The sequence below is a fragment of the Chelonoidis abingdonii genome, chromosome 1 (genome assembly GCF_003597395.2).
Source record: "Chelonoidis abingdonii isolate Lonesome George chromosome 1, CheloAbing_2.0, whole genome shotgun sequence".
NCBI lineage: Eukaryota > Metazoa > Chordata > Testudines > Testudinidae > Chelonoidis > Chelonoidis abingdonii.
Genome location: NC_133769.1, coordinates 5096950 through 5116496, shown reverse-complemented (window position 1 = coordinate 5116496; position 19547 = coordinate 5096950). Strand labels below are relative to the sequence as shown.

Genomic DNA, 19547 nt, shown 5'->3' with positions numbered 1-19547 from the left:
CCAGGTGAGGCACGGTGGGCTCTCAGAAGGCAACATCATAATGAGCACCTCTGCTGACAGCGTCAGCATGGGAACCAGGGCTACAATACCACCTCCTCCCTAGTGAATTTAGTGCTGGTATCTTGCACACTGAATGCCTTGACCACCCACAGAGCACTCAACCTTCCACTGCATCCTAATCGGGAGGAAACCGTTAGGGGTGGGTCTGAAATTCATATTCCGTGGCCCTCTCGTTCCTGCCAATTCTGCAGGCGAGGGTGCCAATGCCATGGAAAGAGAACCAGACTGAGAACCGCCAACTCCTCCCACCTAGACTAGCTGTCAGGAATGGCTTTCTGTCTGTGCTGGAAGGAGAGGTTCCAGGCTATCACGGATGCAGCACACTCCCCTCCTGACCTTTGGAATGGTCTAAGCCCAGGGTGAAGAAGTTCTGGTGAGGAGCCTGGTATGAGAGTTACCAAACAAACCATGATGGCTGCTCTTTGGCCCAGATTAAGGCAAAGTGCTGAGACAGACAATCTTCTGCTGCTTTTGAAAACCAGGATAAGATAAGGCCTTCTCGTCACCAGCCACTGGACCCAGAAGGTCCCACCAGTGAGGATAAGTGTCTGGTAGGGTCAGAGCTGCACTCTGAATGGGCTGTGATAGAGCACAGCCTGAGCTTTCTGCTGCACTGTGCTCCTTCACCTGCTCACTGGGTCCCCGTCCTGGCAAAAACATCCCTCAGGGACCCATCTCTTGTACACTGCCGACAAAAACCTGCCAGTCAGCTGCTTTGAGCAGCATTCCGTCCTCCTGACCTCCTCTTGGTCTCACCCAGTTCTCACGCCTTCCTACTGCCCCTTTCTCGCAGCATTCAGAAATAACGGCCTTAGCCCATGACCCCTTTCCTTAAGCCTGGCCCTCCGTGCAGCAGGGCCTGTCCTTTCTTGTGTGTTTGGAAAGCGTCCAGCACAGTCTGGCCACCCCGGCCACCAAATCATCCATGAGTGATGTGGTCTAATGGCTTGGTGGGCCACCTCCTCTTACCTTGAGGAACTTGTACAGCAGGAAGGTGAACCAATTAGTGAGCATCTTCTCTGCCACAGACTCCGTCCTACAATCACCCCCAGAAGTAAAAGAAAATGGGAGATGGTTAGTCACGCTGATCAGACAGACAGAAGGAGCTTAGTGCTAAGGGTAAGAGTTGTCTGAGCAGGTCAGGCACCACATACAAGACAGCCCAGGGGTGGCAGCACCTTGCTGTCCCCTTACTGAAGCAAACTACAGAGCATTGATTATTACTGGGATGAGCAAACCAGATCAGACTAAATCAAAAGCACCTGAAATCTTTTCCCACCCACCGAAATGACTGCAAATCTTTATTTGGAGGTTTGGAAAAGTCTGGATTAACTTCTCTCCCACCACACGCCATGTCCTGCACTTTCTGGCTTGGATTAAAACTGCCTGCGTACTGTGTGAGATATCTGATGAAGTGGGCTTTAGCCCACGAAAGCTTATGATCAAATAAATTTGCTAGTCTCTAAGGTGCCACAAGTACTCCTGTTCTTTTTGTGGATACAGACTAACACGGCTGCCACTCTGAAACCACACACACAAGGATACACTGGAAATGTCCAACCGGGAGGGCACAGGGGCCAAGTGCCCCCCATGTGTAGCTCCAGGAAAGTCACTGTCTGGGTTGGCCATAAGATTCTGGTTACCCATCAGGAAGAAGGAGAGTCTGTGAGACTTTGGGTAAATCACTTAGCTGCTCTGTGCTTCACTTCCCCAGCTGTACAACGGGCTCACCGCACCGCCCTGCCTCCTGGTGCCATTAAAGATTGTGAGGCGCTCAGACACTGCGGTGATGGGGGCCAAATAAATCCCTAAGATGGATCCAAATCAGTGGAGGAAATTCACCTGCCGCTGAGTATCAGGGCAGCTGGAGCTGTTGACTGAGTTGGGGGAATTAAAAGCCCTCCTCAGAATTGTGGGGCTCTTGCTCTGTTATGAGTTGATCCGTACTCAAGCAGAACCCACACTGACTCTTCAGTGGGAGCTCTGCCTGGGGAGGGACTGAGTCAAAACCAGGTCAGACACCAGTTACACCGGCATGAACCCAGAATAACCCCAGCATGGTCAGTGATGCTCCTCTGGGTCTCTATGTGGTTCCTCTCTCTCTATTGTTAGGAGACGCGAGTTTGCTGAACCACCAGAATGTCCTTGTCTCTCTTGATGCCGCCTCTCTGCTCTTGGTGTTCCTCACTGCCCTGACTTAAAGACTTGTCAGTTTCCTTTGGTTCCTAGCTAGTTTTGCTTCCTGCTTTTCATGCATAAGCTAGACGCTGTGGGTCTGGATGGCAACCATTGCAGGGGCGTGGGTTTGTATGTTTGTTCCTGTGTCTTTGTATTCTGGGAGCAGCCTCCATTCAGTCCAGAGCCCTACTGTTCTAAATGCCGCGCAAACACACATTAAAGATCCCACTTCCCTGAAGAGCCTGTTTTAGATTGAACACTGTTCCCATTAGAATGTCTCCATTCCCACGGATACCTCTCACCTGGTCCGGGGGTGGTGAAAGCAGACCCAAAATTCCAGGCCCTGTCTGACAGGACCATGCCCCTTTTAAAATTAAACTCTGCCTGTATTATGCAGCCCGGTGAGCTGATAACAAGCCCTTGCCAGCCTCACAGTCTAGTTTGGGAACTCCCTGGTGCCTTTTCTATATTTCCTTTCCTGCCGCCTCTGGCTGCCCAGGTGGCTGTGTATTCAGATTTCCCCCTTTCGAATGAGCCTGATTCGCCCACCCGCTTCATTCAGTGATTGCCACTAGCCAGTTGCTTGGTTGCTGTGTCCCACATGGCCCATGATCATGGAGTGTCACGCAGCCAGGTGCTCACATGACCTGTGTTCATGGCACAGCCTGACGCCCGCTGCTCCCTGAATTTCACACGACCTGCTGCTGTAGCACAATGATGGCCTGATGCTCACAGTGCATCCTGTAGCCTGGTGTTTTGTGAGTGTCATGCAGCGCACAGCTCGTGGCATGGCACAGTGCCCACCCTGCACCACATGGCCCGATGGTGCAGCGTGCTGTGCACCCTGGGGCAGTACCCATTCTGCATTATATGGCCCAGCGCTGAAGCCTCATGCTCACAGGATGTCACAAATCCAGTTCCACATCGATAAAGAAAACCGAATGCCCTGTTGGCCCTGCCGGCTCTGGGGACCCTGATACCTCCTTATTCAGTTATGGATCTAGCATCCTCAGGACTGTCACAGAGATGCTGCAATGGGATTTTACCAGCTAGCATCAGATGGGAAACCCTCTCCGACCGTCTCCTTCCTCCCGGCAGACATGCTGACCCAGACCGTGGAGGGAGGGATTCAGGCTCCGCAAATGAGTGAGATTGCTGCTTGCATGCTCCATGGGGCAGAAGGAGTTAAGTACGAAGCAGCCTGGCCCCCATCATGGCCTAGCAACAACCTCATTCACATTCCAAAGTAGAAAGCCGCCTGGGGGCTTTCGTGTTCCCTTGTAAGATCAGAGGGTTCTGTTCCACCAGCGGGGGACCTCTATTTCAGGAGAACAAGCACCTCGCTGACCTGTGCCAGTGTGCTCCCACCTTGCACTCAGGTGGCAGCTTCTGTGCAAGTTCCAGGGGACTCGTGCAGTTTGTCAGGAGGAGGATGGAGCAGAGAGAACAGCTGGAGGGAGAAGACAAGGAGGGTTGGGCAGAAAGGGAACAGTGTCCGGAGTGGAGGAGGAGAATGGGGGAAGGAAAAAGAAGCAGAGACAAAGGGAGGAGAGGGAAGGAGGAGTGGGGGAAAAGAGAGGGCAACTGGAAGCTAGAGCAGGAGATGCAAAGATACCAGAAACGCTTCCGGGAGGCGAATGGCTGGTGGGAATTTTGCCAGCAAGGCTGTAAGCCTAGAATTATGCCAGTGGGTAGTTACTTTACAAGAGTAAAACAAAATACAAGCAAGAGCCGCTTTGTGCTCCTGGCTCCCTACTCAGCAGCCTCAAATGCTGAGAGACGGCTGCACTTGCTCTCTGTTCCACTGATACTGCTCAATGGGCTGTGTGCCACATAGCGCCATTCCTCACAGACAGCACCAAGAGTTCCTCCGCCAGAGCCGCTTGCTCCATTCTTAACAGCACGGCCAAATTATACGGAGGGCCAATTTCTGCTCAGCTTATGCTGGTGTAATTCCACTGAGGCCAGTGGGGTGACTGGGGATTTACACCAGTTTCACTGAGAGCAGAGAGAGACCCGGAACGTCTGGCTTGTACAGGGAAAATCAAGCAGGGTGAGGAGGGTGACCCATTCTGTTGGGCAGATGTATTGATGGGGACTAGCTGGGAGGGATCATGCCCTGGCAAAAGGGATGAGCATTAGCTGAAAACAGCACAGTAGAATTATTACTAGAGGATTTCCATTCACTGGTGTTTTAAATGAGAACCGTCAACTCCAGCAGGAGCCAGTCCAGCCTTCTGCCCCAGCTCAATCACTTTGATTTGGTCAGTCTACTCCGCTTCCTGATTTCAGATAGAGGCAGAAGCCCTGTGGGTGCAGTGGTTCCAGCTTGGATCATACCCAACATACCCTCCTTGAGAGCTCCTAATAAACCCACGCCCCCTGGGACTTCACAGTCACCACTATACTGCTCATTGGTGCTACTCAGGACTTGGTAGCCACAGCAGGGATAGAATTTGCATCCTGGTGCTCCTAAAGACAGTGCTTGAATGGAGATGCAGTCCCTATCACTGGAGCTGAAGGAGACTCTCCATTTGCTCATATTGGAACAGGGACTGTGACACACAACTGAGCAGTTCTGGTGCCATCCAGTAGTGGGCAGTGGTGCACATACACTAACCTAGTGGTTGTCAAACATCTGGCTCATGGGTGGTGTATTTATATGGCCTGCATAACGTACTTAGATTTTCAGGCTTTCATTTAAAAAAAATAAAATAAAGTCAGTTTCTACCTATTGTGACTTCAGAAACAACCTTCTAGATGTGACCTTCTAGATTTTTTCCCAGAGATTACAGATTGAAAACTTGTCTGTAGGCAAAAAACAAAGAAACAAGAACAACCCATCCCTCCTGACACTGAGTATAAGCAAAGCAGGAAGGACTGCCTGAGTCTGCAAGCAGCCTGAGACAAGGACTTGGGGAACTGGAATGCTCCTGCCCCAGATCATCTGGTTAAACGATCAACTTTAAACCCCAATGGTGATACCTCAGTGTCAACATTAACTATTTAATCACTGATTATTTTAGTGGCTGGGGAGGACCAAGAGTGGGAGCTGCTGCTGGGAAGGAAATTCAGGGAAGAGGAGAGTACCAAAGAGAGGAGGATGCTGCCAGTAGAGGCAGCTGTGTGCACACACTAGCCAGCAGCCGAATGGTGACTCACCTCCTCAGCAGCAGCTTGGGGTGGTTTTTGCTCTCCAAGTTCTTGTCAATGAGGTCAGCCAGGAGTTGCTTGAGGACATCGGTGGCATACTCCAGCTTGCTCTGCAGCACGGTCATGATGAGTGACGCCACGTTGCCACGGTCCCGCATGGAGAAGCTACGCTGGGACTCCAGAGTGCGGATGAAGGACAGCAGGAACACCTTGTTGTTGATGAGTTGGGCGAAGAGCTTCAAGCCCTTCTCTACCCGCTCCTGCCGATAGCCAGGGACCTAGGAAAAAGAGAAAAATGGCTTCCTTTATATTCAAGCCACCATAGGCACTGACTCCATGGGTGCTCTGAGGCTCAAGCAGCCACAGAAAAAAATAGGGGGTGCTGAGCACTCACCAGCCACAGTGGTAGGGTAACCAGATGTCCTGATTTTATAGGGACAGTCCCAATTTTGGGGTCTTTTTCTCATATAGGCTTCTATTACCCCCCAACCCCTGTCCTGATTTTTCATACTTGCTGTGTAGTCAACCTACACAGTGGTTCTGGCCCCCAGGGATGCCTGCTGATCAGCTGTTTGGTGGGCCCAGACGTGGCCAGGGGAGCATCAAGCAGCTGGCAGGAGGCACTGGCGGGGCCTCGGGGAGGGGGCAGAGTGAGGGCAGGGCCTCAGGGCAGAGCAGGGGGTGGAGCATCCCCGGAGAAACAAAAAGTCAGCGTCTGTGAAAGCTACTAACTCTCCCCTGATTTCATGGCCTGATGAGGTCACGCTGCAACAGTGTACACCATTGTAACGAGTGGCCAGGCCATGCCAGCTCCTACTAACCCGCCTCACCCATGCGCTCCACCCCATCGGCACTTGGCTCATGCCAACCGTGACACCAAACACCCTTGTATTCACACCCTCCACACAAATCATCTTTGTACAAAATATGCCTGCAGAGGTATCATTTGAAAACTACCAACTCACTGATCATTAATATTCTTGCGTAAGGTACATACATGATGGGTATTAAGGGTTGTGAATCTATGCTGGCATTATAACTGACATCTGTGCCCAGGTCCACACTAGCGGGGGGGGGGGGGTTGACCTAAGATACGCAACTCAGCTACGTGAAAAGCGTAGCTGAAGTCGGCGTATCTTAGGTCGACTTACCTGGCCGCGAGGACGGCGGCGAATTGACCGCTGCTGCTCCCCCATTGACTCCGCTTCCACCTCTCGTGAGCTGGAGTTCCGAGTTGAAGGGGAGCGCGATTGGGGATCGATTTTATTGCATCTACACTAGTGAAGACCTGCCCTGTGTGAACCAGCTATGTCAGAGGGAGTTGTTATCCTAAATAAAGGAAGGTGTGATTACCTCAGTTTACACAGAAGCAGTGAACAGACCCATCAAGTTAACGTGGGGAGGAGGCAAACCGCACACATACAAGTAGGGGAGGAAACAGGATGGAGTGTACATCCAGTAAGAGAGAGGAGCTGGGGCTGGGTTTTACTTTTCAGAAGACTCAATTTCAAAGGTTTCCTGATCTATAGAGACAGGGGGGTTGAACTGCAAGTGCTAAGGAACTGAATCAGCTGATTGTGTACAATATTACTGTATTGTACAAGTATCAGAGTGAGGCCTTTTCTGAAAGGTAATGACACACAATGATTAATGCCACGTGAAATGTCTGTATTAACACTATGTAAGGAATTATGGATACTCATTGATATTAGGCTGTACAGTCTGCTCATACAGGAGGGGATGTCACAGCTCTCTACCTGTCTCCTACATACATTAAGCATGGTAGAATTAGAAACAACGGAAGCCCCATTTACACAGGGGGGATGGAAAGCCCATGGGAAGGGAAGAACAGCATGAGATCATCCTGCCTCTTGAAACAAAGTCATTTAACTTTGGAAGATATAAGCAAGGGCAGACACCATCTTTGGCTCCCATCACTAGGCAGACAGAAGATGGTAGGGCTCTTGCAAGCTGAGAAAGGTGGGTCCTTCAACCAAGGGGGGTTGAAGTCTCTGAAACGGAATATAGGTGAGAATCCTACTTAGGCAAAGATCTTTCACCTAAGAAGACAAGGGAAGCCAATACCTTGTACTTCTGTGGAAGGTCCAGACTGAAGGAGTTAGCCATGGCTGGGAAGAAGAATGACTGATGAGAGAAACCACCTGGAACAAAGCCCGTATCTTGCTAGATTAAATCTTAGACTTTTAAAAGCATATTTTCTTTTGTTTTACTTGTCACTCTTTCTCCTTTCATTCCTCACACATGAATTCACTTCATCCTATGTACATTTTGTTAACAAATTCATTTCATTTCTACCAACAACCCACTCTATGCTGTGTTTAAAAGGGAGGCGGGATTTACCTGCGTTAAATTAATAAATTGTGATGTCCTCTCCTGCAGTAGCCCCTGCTATTCCGGTTCACACCGACGGAGCTCCTCCAGCCTTCCCCTTTGCATGCACTGTTTGCAATCCAGCCCCCACTCCAGCTCGCCAACCCACCTCAATCCTCACCTATCGCAATGACTATTCCAATCCTGCCCCCGTCCCAGAGCTCCGCCAGTGCCCCCCCCAGTGCTGATCTGCAGCCACCCCCCCCCCCATGTAATTCCATTCCTGGGCTCCTACACGCAGCTCAGCCGATAAACCTAAACCTGATGACCTGCTAGACTAGTCCTTGTGCACGTTCCTGTATGGAGCCATGCCGAGCTGCATTTTTCATTCCACACCCCGTGCCACGGCCAGGCCCGGGGACTAGACAAAGGCCCCAGGCTCATTTCCACACATCAGCTTCCCAGGAGCTGCCTTCGCTCCTGAGACAGCTGTCCTGCCAGGTGCCTGGCTGAGGGATGGAGCGTCAGTGCTGCTGTGCAGACTGATAGATGGACTGAGGGTTCAGCTTTGATGCTTCCAGATTTTGTGTTTAACTGCCTCACTGTCAACTCCTTTAGAGGGGTCAATTTTTTCCTAGAAATTACAGATTGCGAACTTGTCTGTAAGCAAAAAATGGAACAAATAAGTACAACCCATCACCCCTGCCAGCGAGGAAATAATTAGCCCTAACTTGCTTTCTTGCATGTTTAATACTGGCTAATCCCATGGAAATTTTGGAGCAGCATAAAGTTTATTTCAGCTGTGTCTGGAAGTAGTTAATTAGTTAAAAAGGTGGGAATAAGAACCTGCTCTGAATAGGCCCTGTGCTAGGGCTTTTTCCCAGCTGGTACCTTCATCAAGCTGGCAAGGCATGGAGTGTGTTTGTTTCATACACTTTAACTCTTTATTGGCGCTAGAAGGAAGGTAGCAGACAGGGCCGGCTCCAGGCACCAGGGAAGCAAGCAGGTGCTTGGGGCAGCCAACGGAGGGGGCGGCACATCCGGCTCTTCAGAGGGAAGGGCCTACCACCGAATTCCCGTGGCAGCAGTAGAAGTGCCAATCGCAGCTTTTTTTAATCCCCCGCCACTTGGCGTGGCAAAAGCACTGGAGCCAGCCCTGGTAGCAGAAAAGACCCTACACTGGCTTCTTTAGCAAAGCAGATTGGCAGTGGAAGTGCTGCTGTCGCCTACGAGGTGGAAAAAACATGCCTGGATTTGAATGATGGGGAAACAGAGCAAGAGGTCAAAGGGGTCAGAAGAAATGGTTTGATTTCTGAGCACTGGAAGGTTTGGTTGGCTGCAATGCACTTGGGAAAAGCTCTCGCTCTCTGTGTACGTGTGTATATGGGAGCATGCACTAAGTGCATTGGATAGGCCAATTTCTATTCTAGTCCACTGGTGTTTGCTAGTGTAAATAAGGGCAGAATTTGGCCCTAGGCGTGCAAGCACCTTTGTGTGTGCACGTGTGTGTGCAAATGCATTGTTTGGGGGAACCTGTTTATTCAATAAAACCAAATGAGGAGAGCTTGGGGAGAGCAGGACAAGGCCCAGGGTATGTCTGTGCTCCAGGTACATGGCTGTCCCAAGCTCACCAATAAAAAGCCACTGGCCACTGGTTACCACAAAGTAGCATCTGAGCTGCTTCACTACTTCCCTTTCCTTACTGGGGTGCGAGAAACAACTGGCCTCCCTAATAGCCCTCCCAGAAAGATGCTGGCAAATAAAGAAGCTTGAACGGTCACTGCTCTGTGCAAGCATGTTCCTCTAGCGTTAGCTGAATTTCAGCCCCCATGAAGAGGAGTGAGAGCACCAGCTACAGCCAATGACTCCATAGTCCAGGGTAGAGCCTGTGCCAGCTTCCCCTATGCAGCTCTGCCAATGAACCTCCGTCCTGGCCTCAGGCATTCCCTGTTAGCCCATTCCTGGGCTTCTCCAAAGCACAGAGCCTGCCAAGATTGACAGGGAGCTCTGCCAACACACCCCTCAGACTTGGCTTGCAGCACGCCCAGCTATCCCAGCACAGGTCTCCCTGGAGCAGAGCTTGGCTGCTGTGCCAAACTCTGACGTGGTCTTTGCAATGTGGACAGATGCTCACTTGGGACTTGTATGAGGCTCACCACACTCACTCCCACCAGTGATGTGCTGCACCACACCAACCCGCAGCCCCCTGCTCAGCTGCATGATAGGGAGGTTCCCTGGGCAGAAAAAGCCCAGGGAAACTGAGCTCCCTCCGAGCCCAGGGAGCGTCTGAAGCTGAGCATTAATGTGGCTAGCTGGTTATCCCATCCCGAAGAGCAATGCCGTTACAAAGCACGTTTTACATGTTAACAAAATATCTTCTCTGGGTGCTGCTGATCCTTTCTGAAAGTACTGCTGTGTGCATGGGCAGCGCAGATATTCCAGGTGTGTCGCATCCAGGGGCCGCGCAGAAGTCCCAGGTGTGCCATGCCCATGGGCAGCACAGAGGTCCCAAGGGCCACTGTGCCCATAGCTAGCGCAGACATCCCGGGTGTGCCACGCCCACGGGCCATGCAGACATCCCAAGTGTGCAGCGCCCATGGGCTGCACAGACATCCCAGGTGTGCCGCGCCCACAGGTCACGGAGATGTCCCGGCTGTGCCGCGCCCACGGGCCGCGCAGAGGTCCCGGGTGCGCCGCGCCCATGGGCCGCGCAGAGGTCCCGGGTGTGCCGCGCCCACAGGCAGCACAGATGTCCCGGGTGTGCCACACCCAAGGGCCGTGCATATATCTCGGGTGTGCTGCGCCCATGGGCCGCGCAGACATCCTGGGTGTGCTGCGCCCACAGGCAGCGCAGACGTCCCAAGGGCCACTGTGCCCATAGGCAGTGCAGATATCCCAGACGCACTGTGCCCATGGGCAGCGCAGACATCCCGGGTGTGCCATGCCCATGGGCAGCACAGACCTCCCGGGTGTGCTGTGCCCACAGGCAGTGCAGACTTCCCAGGTATGCTGCGCCCACAGGCAGCACAGACGTCTCGGGTGTTCCACGCCCACAGGCAGCGCAGACGTCCCAAGGGCTATTGTGCCTATAGGCAGTGCAGATATCCCAGATGCACTGTGCCCATGGCAGCGCAGACATCCTGGAAAACACCGGAACCCTGGGTAGTGCAGAGGTTCCTGAGAAGGTGCTGTGCCCATGAGCAGAGCAGATGTCCTGCCTGGAGGGCTGCACCCATGTTCCAGGGGCCAATGTGCTCATGGGCAGTGCACTTGCCAGGGAATGCTGCAATGCCATGGACGGGTATGTGGATCTGCCTGGGGCCCCATGTCTAGTGTCTGTTCAGCGAAAAACTCAAGAGCACACTCCAGCAGGAAGAGAACTCGATCTCATGAAGAAGTTAATGCAGTGGAGACAGGCAGACAGACAGACACACACATATCCTGGCACTCTTCAATATGGACGCACCACTCATCCCACCATTGCTGGAACGCTCCCTTTTTTCCGGTCTCCCCCCTATGAGCTTGGCATCCAGGCTCATACGGGAGACCCATTATTTCAGCTGTTGCAGAGCAGCCTCCCAGTGAGCTGATGTGGTGTCTTTATGCTGCATCAATACAGATTAGGCCATTTCACAAGGCAGTGATCTCGCTCGTGTCACTCAGTGTCACGGCGCCGTGACAGACAGAATAGGGAGGCAGGGGCTGAATGGGCAGCCAGAGGGAGGAGATGGTCACTGTTCCTGCTTACCTCCAGATCCCGCAGGACAGGGTGGTCTTCAATGCCAGGGAAAAGCACTCTCATGGTGTAGGTGCGGTAATCAAGGAAGGGGATGCCAGCGCCATCCAAGTCGCTCGTCAGCTCATGAATATCTGTCTGAAGCTCTGCAAAAGCTGAGACAAAGAAACCCATCCCCAGTGAAGCAATGGTCCAGATCCACCCTGACCCTACCTGGAAGGAGGTCAGGCTAACACCTGTATGGGTGTAACCAGCAGGGCCGCCCAGAGGATTCAGGGGGTCTGGGGCAAAGTAATTTCGTGGGCCCCTTCCAAAAAAAAATTGCAATACTATAGAATATTATATTCTCATGGGGGCCCCTGCCCCACTTGCTCCCCCCGCCAGGCAGCCCTGGGAAAAATAAACCTTCTGCATCTCGGCACAAGCCCACTTTTGAGAAAACTTCTTTACACGGTATCACTGGTTCTCAGCATCAGCTAGTGCTAAAAGGTACTAAAACTCATTAAAAGGGTTGAACAAATATTTTCCGTCAAAACTTTTTCTGGATCGAAAACTAGGGGGTTTTAAAGAGCAGAAAAAAATCATGGACAATGTCTGCTTTCCTTCAAAATTTATTGTGTTTTTTAATTGTAAAGCTGAAATTAGTCTGCCGAAACCTGAATATGGTTTGGGGTTTCAGAAGTGTGTGGCCAAATATTTGCTGCTTGCTGTGTTTGATTGTTTAAATAAACAATAAAAAAATTCTGCTTAAAAAAAATCCAAAACTTTTGAATCACTTCAGCTTGTGATCAAATGCCTAAGCCCATCCAGTCAGAGCTTTTTCCAGGTTTCTGATACTGTGCTGGCTTCCTTGACTCATATCTGTCTCTCTAACTTTGGGTTCATTTAGCATAGAACATAAGAACAGCTATACTAGGTCAAACCAAAAGCCCATCCAGCCCAGTATCCTGTCTACCAACAATGGCCAATGACAATGGCCAATACCAAGTTCCCCAGAGGGAGTAAACCTAACAGGTAATGATCAAGTGATCTCTCTCCTGCCATCCACCTCCACTCTCTGACAAACAGAGGCTAGGGACACCATTCCTTACCCATCCTGGCTAATAGCCATTAATGGACTTAACCTCCATGCATTTATCTGTTTCCCAGTGACTGGCTTCATGGGGTCCCTCACAAACTGGAGACTGTGGGTTTGTCTTTAGTATAGCTTTATGTCCATACTCCATGAACTGAGCATTTGAGCTTGTTCCAGAATCTGAGATGAGCCTATGTTGTGAAAACTGAAATGCTCAAAATAGCACACGCATGTGAATGGACACAGGGTACTAAAATTAAATTAACCCAGGGGTTCTCGAACTGGGGGTCGGGACCCCTCAGGGGGTCACGAGGTTATTACTGGGGGTTGCAAGCTGTCAGTCTCCACCTCAAACCCCACTTTGCCTTCAGCATTTATAATAGTATTAAATATATAAAGAAGTGTTTCTAATTTATAAGGGCGTGGGGGGGGGTCGCACTCAGAGGTTTGCTATGTGAAAGGGGTCACCAGTATAAAAGTTTGAGAACCACTGAATTAACCCCTCTGGAGCCTCAGGGAATGCAGGGGAGGGGGGTCTCCCTTGGTAGGGTTGGGAAGGATATTGCTCTTCTCATGCGATCCCTCCCCCAGTGGCTAATTTTAAATGAAGCTACCCTCCCCAACATGAATCTCCCTATGGCACTGAAATTAAATATAGACTATAATTTGGCATTTGAGAAGTGAAAGGGATGGCAGCCCTAGTGGAAAAGCTAACAGCTTGGCTCTTCTGCAAGCCTCAAATTGCTGAATGAGCTTTAGGGTAGGGAAGGCTGTGCCTCCCAAACAGCCTGGCCCTGCCCCCTATCTGACCCCGACCCACTTCCTGCCCTCCAACTGCCCGCCCCCCTCAGAATCCCTGACCCATCCTGCTCCTTGTCCCCTCACTGTCCCCCAGAGACCCCACCACCCCACCCCTCCGTTACCTGTCTCCTGACCAACCCCCCAGCCTTTGTCCTCTCCCTGTGCCCTGACTGTCCCTGGGACTTCCTGCCCCTTAGGCAACCCCCCCGGCCCCTTACCCCCAGCTCCCCCACTCACCTGGAGCCTCACCATCCAGGAGTGTCCTGGACAGCTGCAGCGTGGCTCCGGTGGGGCCTGAGATTCTTCCTGCTCAGAGCCGCATGGTAAGGGGGGTGGGGTTGCGAGCTCCAGGCCGAGCGGAGGGAGCTGAGCTCAGCCTGGAGCTCACAGCCCCGCTGCCTTACCATGTGGCTCTGAGCGGGGCGGAGCTCAGGGGCCCCGCCGGAGCCACACTGCAGCTGTCCTGGGAAGCTCCTGGATGGGCTGAGGGTCCGGGTAAGGTGCGGAGATGGGGTCGGGTCGGGCTGGGGCGGAGAGGGAGCCTCAGCCATTCTCTTGGGGGCCCCTGCAGAGCCAGGGGCCTGGGGCAAATTGCCCCACTTGCCCCCCCTCTGGGCGGCCCTGGTAACCAGTAATGGGGGAGGAGGAGGATGTGCAGATGGAGAGATAGGTGGGGAAGGAGCAGGCTGCACTTGCTCACCAACCAGCCTCTGCCCATGATCTAATGCCAGACAAAGGGTCCATCTAGACAGAGCCCCTCCCTCATTTAGGAAACACAGTTTTAACAGGGCTCCAGCAAAGCCCGTTCTTATCACCATTTGTCCAGCCCAGGTGGATGGGGCCAAACTGTGTCAGAACCAGAGATGGGCTTAACTGGGTCCGAATGCTCCTGAGCTCCAAGGATGGCTGGCTCCTGTACTGGATCCAGATTCAGTGGCTGAACCTTATCTTTTGAATGGACCTAACTGGATTTTGGATCTAAACTGGCCAGAACTTTGGAGAAGGGTGATCCAAAGCCAGATCCGAACTTGGTGGACTGGGGTCCTCTAGCTAGAGCTATGTTTTCACTGCAATCTTTCAGGGACCAAATATCTTCCTTTTAGCATGCCCTCTGCCAGGCCTGGGGGCCCTGCCTCTCCATCGTACCTTCCTTGCATTCTAGTGCCACCCTGGACTCCAGGTTGTCCATCTGCATCTGCAGTCGCTTGAGGGTCAGGTCGCTCTCGCGGGACTTGCGCTTGTACGCAATCAGCACGGCCACGATGAAGATGATGAGCAGGCCACCAGCCACGGCAATGCTGACGATGGCCGGCAGGCTGAGTGGGCTGTCGGGAGAGATGTAAACCATCCCTGGGGAGAACTCCAATCCTCCCACTCGAGCCTACAGGGGAATTAGCAAACAGACACATTTACAAACACCAGCAAACAGGACCTCCCAGAGCCTGGCTATTCCTCTGAGGAACTCTAACCACCTCAACCTGCAGCAATAGCACCTGAGCCAATGACCTTCCCTGCTTTCCCAAGCTAAACAGTGTCTGAAGCACTCAGTGCTTGGATAGGAGACTGCTAACCTCAGAAAAGTGGTGCCAGTGACACAGGAGGTGGCACACTTCCTTCTGACTAGATACTGAGCCCAGCTTTGTGCTAGAGGCAGGCGTTAGTAGTGAAGTTCATGTGGCGTGTGATCTATAAACACCTTGTGCGAGCAGAATTATTAGTTCTAGTGTCCTGGCTGAACTGCAGCTTGGGTATGTTCTGTCATCTGCTGCCTGACCCTGTTGTGTTCTGCTGTTCTGCGCTGACCCCACCCCGCCCCAGAATGTGCATCGGCCTCTCAGCTGTGTTCTGATGAGACAGCCCTGGTTACTGAGCAGGGTGCTAGAAGCCAGATGACATGTCAAATCCCAGGGGCAGTTTGCAGAGCTGGCAGGAAGAACAGTCTTCTACTGATTTGTAAGACTGAACAAACTGGATCCAGAAGCCATAGGGGACAAATAAACACAGAGCCCAGCATGTCCCCTTAGGGTGAACGTCCTCATCAGAGCCCCTGCTCCGTTACTCCAGGGTAACGCAGAGCAGGGCTAGGCCCTAAGGCGTTGCTTTGACCCCTTAGTGCCCTTGGCTATTGCTTGGAGCCAGAGCCATCCCTTGGGTACCCAGAAGTGACGGGTCGGTCCTGGAAGTGGTCCAGATTCGTCACTTCCACCCTGGGCCCCGCATCCCCCTAGGGACGGCCCTGCTTGGAGCTCTAGGTGGCCTTCTAGGGGTCACTTCCTGGTTAGGAGATACCATGTAGTGGGCACCCCAAGGCTTCACACAGACACAGCTATTTCTGACAATAAATCACTGCAAATTTACTTCTAACAACAGATCGTGCTGCTGACCCCCAGAGGTGTGCACCCCCGGATCACCTCTGAGACGGGGCTGGTGGGAGCCCGTGTGTTGTCAGAGCCTGCCCATAGCTCCAGACTGCAACCCTAGAGGGTTAGTTGTTAAATGCTGTTCCCAGTCATTTTTATAGAGTGGGACACACTTGGACATGGGCAGTGTTACCACCTTGGGGTGGAATCCCACGAGTGTTACCACCTTGGGGTGGCAGACAGGCAGCAGGGGAGGGGAAGGCAGTGGCTTTGCCTATAGAGCAGCGTATGTCACTATCATCCCCAGGAGCTTTGTGCAGGGCCTGTGCCCCAGTCAGCCTTGTCGCTGGGGTTAGCTGATCCTGCCTGAGCTCTTCTTCCCTGCCAGGCACAGCAGGCCCTGCCTGGGACGCTGGCTGCTGCTGAGGAGCACCCAGTGCATTCCAGCAAAGCCTTGGCGCCAGGCTGGAGCCGCCCCGTGCCACATGGCCCAGCTGTCTGGCAGCATGCAACACCAATGGCCGCACCACCCAAGTCATCCCCTGGAACTGGAATTGGGCAAGTGCTCTCAGCATGCGGCCTGGTCCCTTTCTAGCACAGTTCCCTCCATCTTAATATGAGCCTCCCACCCCCATATTCCCAGCCCCCACAACCATTCCCCCCCCGTCCCAGTCAGGTGGCCAGCCTCATTTGCCCTGCCTGTTCTCAGCTGACAGCCTGCTCCCTGGCCTGCCATCTCACTCATCTCTGCCCCATTTCACTTTCCATGGTGGGGGCACACAAGCCACCTCCCTGTGCTGCAGTGGGAGCCGCCTAGCACTGGGAAGCTTGGCTGAGGGAGAGGGTGGGGCCAGGGGCGGCAGGTTATATGGGCTCAAGGTGCTCGAGCACCAGGAATATTCAAGGCTGAGGGCTGTGCTCCACCAATATTTGGAGCTGGGTTTCTCCCTTGGCCCTGCCTGGAGCGGGCCTTGCCCCCCACCCCCACCCCCGGCTCGGAGCATCCTCCCCCGGCCTCAGAGCTTCCCTGCCTGGAAAAAAAAAACAGCCAGTGCTTCTCTCCCTTGCTTGTGCTACCAGCTGCCTGCCACTGCTTCTGCCTAAGGCTACAGAGATCAGCGGCCGACAGTCTGTTGGCGCACCATGGGAGGGGGAGAGGGAGAGGGGAGGGGAGAGGAGGCACGCATGTGCTTGGGAGCTCTCTCTCCCGCCCCCCGGCACCCCCTGGAAGAGACGCCAAGGGGGGTTCCAGCCAGGAGACGGACATCTGGGGTGGACCTCACTCACCTGAGCGGCTGCTGAGGCTTCGGTGAGGTTTGACCCTGTGATCAACCCCTCCCCCCGCAGCCCCCACTCCTGCCCAGTGCTGGGCAGGGGGCAGCCCCACCCCAGTGAGACAAGGGTGAGGGGCAGCAGGCTGCAGCAGGGGAGGAAGGAAGCCACATGTGCTGGCAGTTCCCCCCACCCCCCAGCACCCACCCACTTACCACAGGGGAGATGGGAGAGGGGAGCTTCCTAGACCTGAGCAGCGGGCTCTTGGGTGAATTTTGTGACACCTGTTGTGACAAAGTGGGAATGTTCTTAATGTTTTCTCTGAATACTGTGTGGGTGCCTCAGTTTCCCCTGCAAGGTGCCAACTGAAGGTGTAGGGGACAAAGAGATCAGGTGGCCTCCTTGTACAGAAGGGACACAAAGGCTAGAGGAGGGAGTGTCAGTTTGGAGCTAGCTGGGGAAATTGGGACCCAGAACTTGGGTCAAGGCTCCCCACCCCACAAGATGGACCTGATTGAGGAGTCTTGTCTTCTGTATCAACAAGCTCAGTTTTAGACTGTGATCCTGCCATCTAATAAACCTTCTGTTTTACCGGCTGGCTGAGAGTCACATCTGACTGCAGAGTTGGGGTGCAGGGACCTCTGGTTGCCTCAGGACCTGTCTGGGCAGACTCGCTGCGGAAAGCGCACAGTGTGGAAGGGCATGCTGAATGCTCTGAGGTCAGACCCAGGAAGGTGTAAGCTTCTTGCTCTGGAGACAGTATGCTCAGAGAGAGGAGGCTCCCCCAGAGTCCTGACTGGCTTTGTATGGAGTAGTTCCAAAGCATCCCAGCATCCTCTTCCACACCATGCACTTCCCAGAAGTCCAAACAGGCACTGACACTCTCTCCTCTGGTCTTTGTCTCTTTTCCAGGCATTAGGAGGCCACCTGATCTCTTTGTTCTCCAACACCTTCAGTTGGCACCTTGCAGGGGAAACTGAGGCACCCACACAGTATTCAGAGAAAACATTAAGAACATTCCCACTTTGTCACAACAGGTGCAACAAAATATAATGCCATATATTGAAGCAGGCAAGCGCTGCTTCTGACTTTCCACTTTTAATTGACTCTTGTAATCTTGTGGTGCTGACGCGTTGTAGCTTCATTTTATATCAGCTTACAGGATGGGAGCAGGGGATGGGGGGCACTACCATTTTGGGCACCACCAAAGTTCTACAAACCTGTCACCTATGGGTGGGGCCAGCAGTGGGCAGAACATGGGGGAGTGGGGCAGGGGCTCAAGTCCCCGAGACCCTGCGGCGTCCCTGCCGAACAGGCTGGCAGGAAGCACACCCAGGCTCCTGGAGAGGCAGTGATCCTGGAGAGCCCAGATGTGGCTCCAAGTTGTCTGAGGAGAGACCGCTCCTCTCGTGCCAGCTCTTTCCTCTTCGCATGCAGGGACCTGTTTTTCAGGCACTACTTTGCGAGAGCCGACAGAAGGAATTCTTCCCAGCGGAGCGCAACTCTCGTCCTACACGCGCATACTGCCAGTCATGCTGCAGGAATGCAACATGCCTCACGCACTGTGGAGTTACACACAGTCCCAGTGGGGTAAGAGCAGGGGTGACCCAGAAAACAAATGCTGGGGGAAAGAGATTTTTTTTTTCACAACAGGCTGTGGGGCAGCATGTGCCAGGGATTCTTTCATGGCCACACGGAGCAAGTGGGACCTTGGATTTCATGGTCTTGTCTGCAGGACTCACCTACGGTAAACAGCAGGGAACTAAAGGGGCCAGATCTTCAGGGGGTGTAAATCGACACCACCTCTCTGTGCCATTATCCTGACTTGCACAAACTGAAGATCTGGCCCAGCGTGTCTACCATGGGAAGGTGAAGGGCTGAGTGGGCACTGCTAGGATTGGGACCTGTGGCTCCAGGGCCTCTGCATGTAGAACCTGCTTATCAAGAGCTTGCTAAAAATGAAACACCCGCTCTAAAGATATTGAAGGAAAGCCTGGATTTCCTGCAGAGCATTCTTGCAAATGCATGTGTATGAGAAGGAGAGCAGGGTGTCTGTCCTGGGGAGTGTACAGGAGCTGCCAAGAAGCAGGGATGAGATTAAGGAACGGGAAAACTAAACTAAATGTGAGACAATGCTCCCTACCAGAGAGACGCATCAGCTCATTGGCTTGTCTCCCAAAATGAAGCTGCCCTGTTGCAGGGACTATTTAACATGGACAGGGCTGCCCAGAGGATTCTGGGGACCTGGGGTGTTCAGCGGCGGAGGGCGCCCGCTTCGGGGGTAATTCGGCGGCAGGGGGTCCTTCCACTCCGGGATCTGCCGCTGAAGTGCCCCAAAGACCCGCGGTGGGAACCCCTCGCTGCCAGATTACCGCCGAAGCGGAACCCGCCGCCGAAGTGCAGCCGGGTCTTCGGCGGTATTTCGGCTGCAGGGAGCCCCCGCCACGGGTCTTCAGCTGCACTTCGACAGTGGGTCCCGCTTCGGCGATAATTCGGCGGTGGGGGGTCCTTCCACCCCGAAATGAAAGGACCCCCCGTCGGCAAAGACTGGGAGTGGAAGAAGCTCTGGGGGCCCGGGGCC

General features: G+C 53.2%; 1 protein-coding gene across 1 annotated transcript in view; it reads right to left on the bottom strand.

The window, feature by feature from the left end:
* PLXNA4 (plexin A4) overlaps window positions 1–19547 on the bottom strand; it is a 677576-nt gene that overhangs the window by 77371 nt on the left and 580658 nt on the right. Inside the window, exons 20-23 of the mRNA XM_032805231.2 lie at window positions 14481–14715; window positions 11471–11613; window positions 5401–5669; window positions 1030–1096 (exon numbers count right to left, since the gene is read on the bottom strand). Of these exons, the coding sequence (XP_032661122.1) occupies window positions 1030–1096; window positions 5401–5669; window positions 11471–11613; window positions 14481–14715 (714 nt within the window). The remainder of the gene's footprint in view (window positions 1–1029; window positions 1097–5400; window positions 5670–11470; window positions 11614–14480; window positions 14716–19547) is intronic.